At 37.3% G+C, this 12688-nt stretch overlaps 1 protein-coding gene across 3 annotated transcripts; it reads right to left on the reverse strand.

Annotated features, from left to right (window-relative positions):
• Positions 1-1436: 1436 nt before the first annotated feature.
• LOC107767852 (uncharacterized) lies at positions 1437-12327 on the reverse strand. Of its 3 annotated transcripts, none has more exons than XM_075230928.1 (9): positions 11851-12313; positions 10522-10607; positions 10239-10445; positions 9906-10165; positions 7817-7958; positions 5265-5636; positions 4999-5130; positions 4085-4213; positions 1437-3982 (listed from the first exon to the last, which is right to left on the reverse strand). In XM_075230928.1, exons 4-9 carry the CDS (start codon positions 10070-10072, stop codon positions 1754-1756), a joined length of 3171 nt encoding a protein of 1056 aa, XP_075087029.1. In that variant the 5' UTR covers positions 10073-10165; positions 10239-10445; positions 10522-10607; positions 11851-12313; the 3' UTR covers positions 1437-1753. The 3 variants fall into 3 exon arrangements, with proteins under 3 accessions (XP_075087029.1, XP_075087030.1, XP_016442436.1); XM_075230929.1 differs by having other exon boundaries at positions 10532-10607; positions 11851-12295; XM_016586950.2 differs by having other exon boundaries at positions 10239-10607; positions 11851-12327.
• Positions 12328-12688: the final 361 nt, after the last annotated feature.

Below are 12688 nucleotides of genomic sequence, written 5' to 3' on the forward strand. Positions count from 1 at the left end.
CCATATTAAAAACTCCATTGAAGGAGCTTTGAAACTCTAAGTTCAACTCAGATTTGAAATCTAACTCTAAAGTGATTGGGTTAAGTTAAAAATTATTGTAAAAGCTTGTAATAATATGAATTTTGAGTGATGGGTTAATTATGTTCGATTAACATTGGTTTTGGGAACCATACTAGTTGAAGAAGGAAGTAGAAGATGAAATCCAGTTTTGTATACACCGTTATACATCATTATACAATATTATATAACATTATAAAAAATTATAATAAGGGTATAATATTGTATATTAAGGTGTGAAATTACTGTTATACAACATTGATCTTTCTTTTGAAGTAAGTTTCTCTTTCCCAGTAGTAATTTTAGTTTTGTTGCATGTTTTTTATTTTTGTTTTGCCGGAGTTCCCTTTTGCTTTTGTTTTGGTTACTTTTTGTTTAGATTTTTCTTTTTGCTTTTATTTCGTATTCTCTATATTTTCTATTAACACTAGTTTTGCTTTTCTATGCCAGCGAAATACTGGTGTACATTATTCAACATTTCATATACAAGTTTATACAAAGTTATACATCATTATACACGTACTGTACAGATGCAGTTAAAACTGAAAATAATTTTTTTTGTATTTTTCTTACTTTTTTCGAACAATTTATGTATAAAGTTAATTTTTTCCTTGATTTCTCTGTTAAATCATGAACTTTCAAATTTTTCTATCCTTGTTGATTTTTTTGCCAAATCAGAAATTTTGGAGCAAATTCATCTATATAGAACTTGGAGAATAAGAGAGTTTAGGTCTTGTTTTTTGTATTTTTATAGATGGAATAGGAATATATAAACTAGGGTAAGAAAGAGAATGAAAAAACATGAAAAATTTGCGTTAGAATAAAAAGGGCATGAATGTTGTTTTCTTATGTGAACCAACTAATATTGGGTTACATATTTGTAAACTTAAATTTGGGTCATCCGGTTGACATTGTTAACTTGTGGAGTGTATTATTATGTAATTCTCCCATTATTTTAAGCTCAATGGGTAATTTGCTTAAATTGCTCAAATTGTTTCACCATCTTCTCTTACCAGAATAGATTCAACATTTTTTTTGGTCTCAAACTAAGATACATTCTAAGAGGCCCTTGAGTACAATGATAGCACCCCAATTCAGGTTCTGAATCAAAAGATAATAGGAGTAACTTATAATTTGAATGAAATAGACCTGAATAGTAATACCTGATCCTAACTAATTTGGGATTGAGAGGGATTGAGATATAGCTGATTAAGTAGTTGATGTTCCCCAAAGAATACTTCCCTAGATAACTGGAGTCTAACAAAACTTGAATCCTTAAGGAATGAAGGAGTGCTCAAACTCCAAGTAAACAAATAACCAATCTATGCTCAAACTCCAAGTAAACAAATAACCAATCTAAGGCAAACTTTTCATAAGTTACTAAAGAACATAATCCATGGTTTGTGATTCTAAATATAAGGGATATCTTGCCAACAAAACACCACAATAATCTGTAAAGACAAATACTCATAGCGTCAACAAAACTTCAAATATATGGCATCCTCTCAACCTTTACTCTCCCTGCATCAGGTAAAAACATTTTTCTAAAATAACATTCAAACCATAAAGAGCAATCATGACAACATGGTAAAACTTTTCCTGAGGTGGATTATTGTGTACCAAAATTACAAGTACTCAAACTTCCATCACTCAGCTGAGAATAGAAACTGAAATCTTGGGCAAGAAGCCACCCTCTCTATCTAACTATATCAGAAAAGGAAAACTGTATTCGATTTGCAAATGGGTTGTACTCTTCAATGGGTTCCTTCTTATTGCAGCCACTATCACCCTCAACGTGATTGGCCGTCAAATTTGAAGAAATGTTCCTCGCCATTCCTTCTTTTAAAGAAAATGGATCGGGTGTGAAAGAGAAAAGAGAGAAGCCTGAATTTCCAGACTTCTCATTTTCACCAGCTCCAACAGTTGTTGATTTCTCCATTGGGTGCTGTCCAACTGCAGCCATCCTCTTCAAATTAGCTTCATGATGGGCATCTTTTAACCTACCTACAGCTGAAACCTTGGCATTTTCCTTGGTGCAGTTGTCATTGGATGGAGCAACTGACTGAAAAGCAGGCAAGTGACCAGGGTTAACAGGAGGAGGAATTAGATGCTGTGCACCATACTGGACGAAATGGGTATTCCCATTTAGACCATATGTAAATGGACTAGCAAATACATAATGGCTTGGATGAGGAAATGGCATGAACCCATTTGCAGGAGCAGTCGCCCAAGAAGGTGGAATTTGATCATAGTAATCCGTTGCAGGAGCTAGAAACCTTGGGAAGTGTATGCCTTGATTGTGGACTGATGGAAGCAAGGATTGAGGTCGCATGCCAAGATTCCCATTAACATTTGCATTTTTTGAAGCAACTGTGGTAGGGAAACTTCCCACAGCAGTTATTCCTGCAGAATCTGGTGTCAGGCAACTGACATCCTCACCTCTCTCAGTAGCATTCCTTTTTCCTTGCGCAACATCGTAACAGTCAGCAAAACCATCCTGCACAATTTCAGAAGTTTCTCTTCCTTCAGAGTTTTGGCTGCAATCTTCTGAATCTGACGTTGATGATGATTCTGAATTATGAGGATTTGAAAAGGATGTAGTACTGTCTCCCTCACTAAGGCAGGATGAGCAATTATCAGAATTAGAAGAGCTGCTTTGTGATAAACTCAAAGTCCTCTGAGATGAAAACCTCGGCATCAGACATGAACCAACTTCATCATCTTCAGCCACTTCTTTCACATAACGAAGTGATTTATCTTCTAAGTGAAAACCACTTGCGCAATTGCTTATTGTTTCGGAACTAGACTTTCTTAATTCTTGTATTCCCTTTTCTTCGTTTATCCGAAGAGTACTGGATACTCCCAAATCATTAGAAATAGAAGGCTCAGGATGCTTACCAATTCCAGTGCTCTCAATCTGGAAGGTTGAAGATCTAAAGGTAACATCAGAGTCAGAGCTGCTCCGTGGATATTTCTTTTGCAATTCCATTGGTTCCCATACTTTCTTAGTAACAGATGAATCTCTGCTGGACAGATTATTACGTATAGCCATTTTGCTTTTGGGTCTGACACAATTTTCACGCACATATTCAACTTGATTATATTTGTTTCCATAGTAGGGCTTGGAGATATCTGATTCGGATCCTGACTTACTCACAGCTTTCTTGTTCCCGATTCCTCTGGCGTTTGGGTACAACTTTGCTCTGTAGTCAATGTGTTTGTTACAGCTGCAAGCTGAGGAGTCGTATCGGTCATACATCCTGTTATTGAAACAATCAAATTTCTCAGTGAACTTGGAGGCACCATCTTTCATGCTGGATTTTGCAGCACTATTTCTTAATTGCTTATTTAACCTGTCGGTACTCCTTGAAGCTTCAAAGTTATCACAGCGACGTCTTGGATCATATTTGTTCACTGCATCTCCACTGCCTGAAACAACAGTAAACCGCCGTCCATCGAACCATTTCAGGGTTGAATCTGGTTTGAATTCTTTTCGAAATTTCAAACTCCCAGACTGTCCCGCACGACCAGTTGCAAATGAGCCGTCATTCATATTGAATTCCTCAAGATAATCATCGGAGTGAATTTGCATATTTGGGTGATTATATCCATCCAAAAATAGATCATCTTCATCATTGGGGGATAAAGGGCTGGATAAAATAACTTCACCAGCTTCACTTACCGAGTCTGTATAGCTCATCAGATTAGATTCCTCATCGACGTTAGGTGATGATTCATCCGTTTGAACACTATCAAGGGCAAAATTACTTTGGTTTGAGTCGCAACTTTTCTTCTCTCTATCCTTTTCTTTTTCTCTTAATCTCTCCTTCCTCCGCAGTTTTTTTTCCTTTTCTTTTAACCTCCTCCTCTCCCTGCGTTCTTCTTCTTCACGCTTTTCCTTCTCTTCTTCCTCGAGAAGTTTCATCTGAACAGATTATCTAAGCCTCAGAACTATACCTCTTTAAAAACGGCATAATAATCTCACAAGAAGTATAACTTCTTAAACCAGAATTATAACTTTTAATACCTGCTTTTCTAAAGTAACAATCTCCTTGCAGGCAACATGAATGCGTTCCTCCAGCAACTTCAACGCAAGACATACAAATATACTATGTGCATTCTGCCGTGCAGTTCCTTCTCTAAAAGCTTTTTCAACCTGCAAATATTTTTCAGTGTCAAAACACTTTCAAGCACCACAATGACCAAAAACTGCAATCCAATTGTCTAAGAAAGTCTCAGTCCTTCAATGAATTTCAACTTTACAAGGCAGCTTCATTTAATTGTAAAGCATATCACAGCAAATCCCCAACACAGAAGGAATGAAGAACCGGACTTGCAAGACAAGTGTACGATATTAAAAAAGATAATGCTACTACTTTACATTGTTTTAGGTCTCCCAACTTTTAGAAAGTCTAAGTCCAAGAAAAGGAGACCTTCCAAGCAAAGATTGGCTTTCCAAAGTTATTAACTGCATTAAGCAGAGTAAAACTTAAAATCCTGGATAAAATTATACCCAATGCACCCCTTACTCTCCTCAAGCCCCCTGCAAGTAGATTCCGTGGAGAAAAAAGTTTTGGAGTACTGCCCCAGTCATGAGTTTAAATAGAACAGCCAACCTCTACTTAAGGAGTCATAGAGGTTTATGATTGAAATTATTTCTATTACTTCAGTTAGGTAGCGGTACTGGCCAAAAGATATTGTCAGGAAGTAGCTAGAATTCCAAGAGATTTCTGGTCTGCTTATCTAGTAGACTATAAACCTCTCTATCGCTTGAGAGGCATTCAACAAAGCAAAATAAGTATTTTTTAATAATTATAACAACATAAATAAGTTGAAGAGTCAAAAGGATCAAAGTAAAGCTGCTCTAAGTGCAGCTTCACAGTCGACTAAAGCACCTGATTAATGACTTGACAAAAAAAAAAAAGCAAAGGAGAGACTTGCCTGCTCTTTAAAAATTACAGTTGCAGCATCTAGAAGAAATTCCCGAGCAAGCTCAGGACTCTTCGCATGTTTTTGAGGACGAGGGCATTCACCATCCAGTTCATTTCCATCCTTGTCCATTGAGTCCTCATCCTGAAAAGAAATCATCAAGCAACAACCATAAGGTGAGAATTTCTGATAATAAGAATATCGTAGCATCAAAGGTAGCAATTATGGACAATACAGTGGAGACAGGCATGGTTAATAAGCCTCACAAACTTGACAACCTCTTCTTCTTCAGCCTCTTCAGCATGCTCAAAGAATCTTCTAATGCTTTCCCCTCTTGTCATTGTAACAAAACCATCCCCAACCACAAGTCTGCAATGTACACATTGTTGCCCCTTCAATGCATGTGCTTTGACAGAAAGTTCAGTACATCTACCATCCAGCTTCCATGCCCGTAGTGTGATATAGCAGGCATTGAGACCACTCAAGTCTAGACCACTGACTTGAACTCTTCCACTCAAGCCAACATTTTCATAGTCCAATATATCACATTTTCCTTCTCCACTTCCAACTGCCCACTCAAAGTGATGATATGTCCCAAAGGTATCAATGAACGCCTGATGCCAATCAGCTAAGATTGTGTCGTGAGAAACCTGAAAACAAGAGAGTAAATGGCATTAATCTTGGTGCATTATAACAGAAGTCAACAACAACGACGACGACAACAACAACAACAACAACAACAACAACAACAACAACAAAAGACTCAGCATAATTACACAAGTGGGGTCTGGAGAGGTAGATGTACGTAAACCTTACCTCTACCTTGAAGGTAGAAAGATTGTTTCCGATAGACCCTCGGCTCAAGGAAAGATGAAAAGAAAGCAGTAACAACCAGTGTTATCAAAGGCGAAAAGCCCAAAAAAGCTATAAGGTCCTTTGGGGCTTTAAGCGCAAATAAAGCATTGACTTTAATGAAAAAAGGCACAACTGAAGAAAAAAGTAAAATATGCATATGTAGTCTAAGAAAAATAATTATAAGCATGAATAACAAATATATGGACAAAGAAATTGAAAAAAAAAAAAGATTACGATAAAGTGAAATATCAATTATTTAGTGTCGTCTTTTCAGGATTACGCTCATTGGCAAGTAAAAGTATGTCTTAGAGCCTTGATGCGACACTGAAGCGCCCACAAAGCGAGGCGAAGCGCTCAACATGTTTTGAGTCTCGCTTCAGGGCTTAAGCGCGCCTTTGACAACACTGGTAACAATAAGATAATAAGAAAACAAAGCAAAAGGAACATCACGTAGTAATAGAAATCTAACAATAATAGAATAAAAGATTGACACTACTACGACTACTACTACCGGCATGTGGCAAGAAACATTCTCGACTAACTACTAGCCTTCTACCTTAATTCTCGATCTCCACACCTTCCTATCAACGGTCATGTCCTCAGTAAGCTGAAGCAACGCCATATCTTGCCTAATCACCTCTCCCCAATACTTCTTTGGCTTACCTCTATCTCTTCTCAGACCCACCAAGGTCAACCTCTCACACCTCCTTACAAGGGCATTTGTGCTTCTCATCTTCGCATACCTAAACCATCTAACTCTCGTCTCCCGCACTTGTCCTCCACCGGGGCCACTCCTACCCTGGCCCGAATATCTTCATTCCTAATTTTATCAATCCTAATATGCCCCCACATCCATCTCAACATCCTTATTTACTTTCATCTTCTGAACATGGGAGTTCTTAACTGGCGAACACTCTGCCCCATACAACATAGCGGTCTAACAACCACTCTGTGAAACTTACCTTTAAGTTTAGGTGGCACATTCTTATCACATAAAACACAAGATGCGAGCCTCCATTTCACTCACCCGCTCCAATACAATGTGAACATCCTCGTCAATCTCCCCATTTCCTTGGATAATAGACCCAAAATACTTGAAACTATCGCTCTTAGGGATGACTTGTGCATCAAGCCTCACGTCCACGCCCGCTTCATTGGTCTTGTCACTGAACTTGCACTCGAAGTAGTCTACTACTCAACTTGAAACCTTTAGACTCCAGGGTCTGTCTCTAAACCTCCACTCTCGCGTTCACTTTATATGCACTAAGCTCGGGGAGTGGTTAGATCAGTAGCATTAGTATTCTTAGGTCTTTTTTATTAGCTCTCTTTTAATTCCACATTGGCGGGTAGCAGGAGTAGTGTAGTACTGTAGTGGAACGGGGAGTTGGGACAAGTGTTTCATTTTTTTATATCATAGACAGTATATTCTTTAAGGGACTTAATATCAGCTATACTATGAGCATTTGATTCTACCTTTTATCATGTTGGAAGTTGAAGTTCACACAAACGTTCAGGTTGCAGTGTGGTATTATGTTCTAGGAAAAATCTAGGCGTGATATATTTATTTTTGCCTGCTCTATGTTAGCAAGTTAATATACACTTTGCAGGTTGTCTTTTGGTTTCCAGGCTGCTGAATGTATGAATCAAAATCTGTTGCAATGTCTCTAGTGTAGTGGAAGGGGAAGTTGGGACAAGTGTTCACTCTCTTGAGTCCTTTTTTTAACAACTGAAATACCACCAATGATATAAATACAGAAAGAACTATTAACCATAGTGGTAACAATTTACTAATAATTCATGAATGTAAAAGCTAAAAGCGTAGAAAAAGCCAAATCAGTTAATCCAAATGTAGAGAAATCCTAACATCAGTCCCCTATAAGGTATGCATGCAAAAATGAAACTAGGCACAAATTTAGCTTCTACTTAGCACACCACATGAGCAATGAAAAAGATGAACTTGAAGAATTGATCACACCTCATACTGGAATACTGCATCAGCAACACAAAACCAACTACTGCAATGAGGTTCCCTGCGCATGCGTTTCAATTCCTTCAGCACCTTGAATTCACGGATAACATTCCTTCTACAATCTCTACAAAACCTCTTGCTATCAAACCTGTGATGAGCAACAAACTTTGACAGTAAGTAAATCATCTCATGGAATTGCCTTAAAGCTCACTAGAGACATTGCAACAGATTTTGATTCATATATTCAGCAGCCCAGAAACCAAAAGACAACCTGCAAAGTGCATATTAACTTGCTAACATAGAGCAGGCAAAAATAAAGATGTCACGTCTAGATTTTTCCTAGAACATAATACCACACTGCAACCGGAACTTTTGTGTGAACTTCAACTTCCACCATGATAAAAGGTAGAATCAAATGCTCATAGTATAGCTGATATTAAGTCCCTTAAAGAATATACTGTCTATGATATAAAAAAAAGGCAAGCATTGATTTGATGATGCTTCAAGTCAGAAACTAAACGGCTCAGCTTTCGCACATTACACCACTGATCTAGTGAGATTCTAGACCGTGCCAACCTAACTTTTTGAAACCATAACGATTAAGTCAAAGAAACTTACAATTGCACCGTGTATTATCTACAAATGTTTTCCGCCATTCTTCGTTGGCAACAGTAACATGTCAGTAATTTTATCACAGCCTAAAATCATCTTATGAATTCCTGAACCCCAAATTGCAAAGAACACCCGCTACCAAACACCTACAGTAACAAAAAGATCCACTGGCAATGACACAGAGCTTATGCGTTGGCAGATTTTGAACCTTCCCACTACCTCATTTATGATGCAATTACTTCTCCAAATCACAATAACATAGAGAGAAGGCAAGGTATCTGGTACCATTGAACTTCACACTAAAAATTAACCCATAGCATATTCGTATATGTGGGCTCATGAAAATTGCAGATCTGGAAATTTACCCACAGGCATCAAGCAAATGAAAGCATATTTGGCTGCCAAATGTGTAAATCCTCAAATTGGGCCAGAAAATAATCCCGAGCCATCTTTTTATTTAATCTGGTTACATTCACAAATTTTGTACAGAAAATAAACAACCTCGAAGCAAGACAAGATGTAGTGCATATGTGAAGCTTAATGGAAGGATAATTACTGTGCCAACAGTCCTTCACCATATGTAATTGGAAGACCATCATTAAGATAGTCATCAGAACAGCTTTCCAGTGCCAAGAAGAAAGTCCTTGATAAGCATACATTTCAGGCAGCTCTACAACTGATTTTCTTATTTATTTGTCAACAAAGAGCTGAGAAAAATTCAGAATTCTCATGTACATCATTAACTTTGACAAGGGAAGGATTATAAAGGTGGAGCCTGACACTTTCAGACACTTTCAATCAAGGCGCCAAAACTGCACATATCATCCTGAACATATTCAAAACAGGTACATTCTTTCATCTAGGTAGCTTTTGTTGAAAAAATCCCAAAACCTGGATCTTATTGGAGCTATCTTACTCCAGCTCTGGAATTCTCTAATCTGGTACAAATTATCAGGAGAAAGGACTCCATGTGCTATTAATGACTGAAGTGCAATATCTATCTTTTTCAAAGAGTGAAATTGATCTTTTATAAACTTCACTACATTTAATACAAATCACTCACCTTTTAAGACAATTTATAACTTAAAGTGAAACTCCATCTTGAAACTCCATCACTTTTACTTTATTTTGGTAATGATGATGATACGAGTTGAGCTTAAAGACAGAAATGAGGATTCATAGGCGTAGTTGTTGTTGTTGTTGCTCCAGTTAGTCTGTATGGCTTCTTAACTTAAAGAAGCCAAGTGCTAAGACCAGAGTTTGAACAGTACAAATCCAGAAGCCACCTGATCTACAGACCATTGTTCTTCATAGGATGAGACTTCAAAATAATGGAACCCCTCAACTAAACTTGCAATTCCAGAGTTAACTACAATTGCCCATTCCACGCATCTAATGTTTGAATAACATTTAATGGGTGAGACGGAAAGAGAGGATAGCAGTAAGTAAGGAGAGCAAACTGAAGAAAGGGCCTTATACGCACCGGTACATGAGCCTTTCAATAAAGTCCTCTTCCTTCATTTTCAGAAGAGACTGACGTGTCTCTTCGCCAAGGGCAGTCCAGAAGTCTACCAAAGTGTCTACAGAAAGTCTGGTAGTATGAAGAGCACATGTTTCTCTTGTACCATGCCCTCTGCCATAAGTTGCCATTCCCTGGCTTATCCAACCCCTAGCACCTCCACCACATGCATCAGGATAATGCAGTTCTCTCTCTCGTTCCCTTGCACGTGCACTGTCAAACACCTGATTTAAAGGGAAGGTCAGAAAACGAAAGACGAAAAATATGAAAGATATTTATGACCTAAAACAAATTTACATTTTGAAGTCCCTTCAGGGATTTGGTATGAAGATAACAGTCCAACAAGGTAAGCACCCCATCTCGTGTTGTGGTTAGACCTCCCCAAGGATGGACAGATGGATCTTGAACATCATACTCAGACCCTGTTGTCGCACACAACTCTCCATCACAATGATTCTTCAAGGCTCCTACTCTGCTGCATGGACGGCGACCACCTGCACCCTCCTGCTGCAAAGACTTTGCATACATGACAATTTGGAAAAAAACTTCAAGCAGTAACCCATTGCATCTAGAACAGTACATGTTCTTACGAGCTTGCTCAAAGAGGGTTTGCTTATCAATCCTTAGAAGCTTCTGCCGAGCTTGTGGTGATAGCTCAATCCAGAACTACAATACAATCAAGAAACCTTTAGCCTTTATTCGCTATTATAATCAAATAATCCTCCTGTTTCAAGCAACTAAAACTATAGTAAAATAAAATCAAGATATACCAAAAAAATAAAATAAAATGAAAATGGAATGAAATTTAAGGTAACCAAGTGTTTTTTTTTCATAAGCGAAAAATCCCCTGTGAGCTGTGAGTTAACCAACGCAACTCTAATTGTTCTCACATGTTCGAAACTCGAGGGAAGTATGGGCCCAGCCTTCTAACCTGCTCCACTTAAATACCAGCTTCGTGTAAATGCAAGGCTCAAACTCGTGACGTGCGCTCAATCCAATACTACATAGCACTTCATTCATAGATGAGTATTTCTGTAAACATGTCGGTGCTTGAGCATCCTGACTAATCATCACTTTGAATTCAAACGACTACTTGAGCGCGTATCGACCAGCACTAATTAAGTAAGAGGGGCAACAGAGACAAGGAAGGTTCGCAAGAAGCTATTGGTGTGTCTCATGGTTAACCAATGTTAAAGAATATTTTCAAGTGAATAACTACTTTTATTGCAGATTGGTATGTAATTGATGATAGTTTCATGAAAGCATATCCGATACACCTTCAATGTAATCTATTAATGTTATCCCAAAATTAATTGTTAAAGTAATTAATTCGAAGAATCTCCCTAACTTGTTATTCTGCCCATCTTATATAACAGTGACGTTCTTTCCATTTTGGGACACTTGAAAATTGTTTGATGTAGTTCCATCTTTATACAACTTTCACATTCATTAAACAAAGGGGACCCTTGGCGCAACGGCAAGAGTTGTAGCCATGTGACCAGGAGGTCACGGGTTCAAGTCATGGAAACAACCTCTAGCAGAAATGTAAGGTAAGACAGCGTACAATAGACCCAACATAGTCCGGCCCTTCCATGGACCCACAAATAGGGGAACTTAATATTTTCTATTACTACTCTTAATATTTTCTTCAATTACACTACGCTATACAAGTCAAATTAACATCAAAACTCTGTGTCCAATCAAATAGTCACAATAAATACTACTTACCTCATTAACACGTAAAATCTACTAACGAACAAGTAAGTAAGTAGCTAATTTAATCGCATTTAGTTACAATTGCATAGAACAATTAAATACTAATTCGAAATTCACCCAAATAAAACAATAAACTTCAACAAATATATTCACAAGTTTAACCAATACGAAACTAATCCAATTAAATTACTACCTTCTGAAGCTGATTGTAGCTGACATCCTCACTGTGCTTTGACCAGAAGCCGCCATTACTCGAAATCGATTTACTCGACGCATTAAACACCACCGCTTCATTCGCATATTCCTCATCATTTTTCTGCGCTAACCCTGGCATTTTCTCCTCAATTTCTAATAAACATCCTCTCCTCAAATCTCTACAGCCCGATTAATAATCGATTTTTTTCGAATGATTATAGATCGAGAATTAGATAGTTTTTTATGAATAAATAGAAACGAATCAAAGTTTGATTATATCAATCCGATTAAAACTGTTTGAAAAAAATCGGATTGAGAGTGCAGACTGAGAATCTAACAGTGAAATTCGATTATTGAAGGTATAAATCCAGAATTAAGATAGAAATAAAAGGAGAAAAGGAAAAATGGAAGATAGAGGGTTTTTTGCTGATGAGATTTGGTGCAAATGTACCTGTATATATGTACGTATAAATTTGTTAAGAAAGAAGATTTTAGAGGAACCTACACCTTGGCTTTTTTCTGCAGGGGTTAAATTGCAAAATTGAAGCTTATTGTTTGATAGGAAAATGTCCAAATTTATCCATTTTTACTATAGAAATTTCTTAAATTTTTGTCTTCTCGTTATACTTTGGATAATTTGTGCCCTTGTCGTTTGCTGAGTTTTTTCTATTTTCTCTTAGCAACAATCAAGTGTCGAACTATGTGAGTTTTACATATCAAAATATTTCGAGAAAAAAAGTCTAAATGTATCAATGTATTTTTATTATAATTTTAAATTATCCTTTGTTGTAAAATATGAGACTAATCGCTAACGCTGACACTTCAGAGAATAAAAT

This window comes from Nicotiana tabacum, chromosome 15 (assembly GCF_000715075.1).
Source record: "Nicotiana tabacum cultivar K326 chromosome 15, ASM71507v2, whole genome shotgun sequence".
NCBI lineage: Eukaryota > Viridiplantae > Streptophyta > Magnoliopsida > Solanales > Solanaceae > Nicotiana > Nicotiana tabacum.

What these genes read in the sequence shown, in the direction of transcription:
- LOC107767852 (XM_016586950.2), bottom strand. Translation starts at nt 11,991, where the DNA reads ATGCCAGGGTTAGCGCAGAAAAATGATGAGGAATATGCGAATGAAGCG. An exon ending in CTGTAATTTTTAAAGAGCAG is followed by an intron (nt 4,214 to 4,998) that starts GCAAGTCTCTCC and finishes AAATATTTGCAG; the next exon opens with GTTGAAAAAGCTTTTAGAGA. An exon ending in TTGTTACTTTAGAAAAGCAG is followed by an intron (nt 3,983 to 4,084) that starts GTATTAAAAGTT and finishes TAATCTGTTCAG; the next exon opens with ATGAAACTTCTCGAGGAAGA.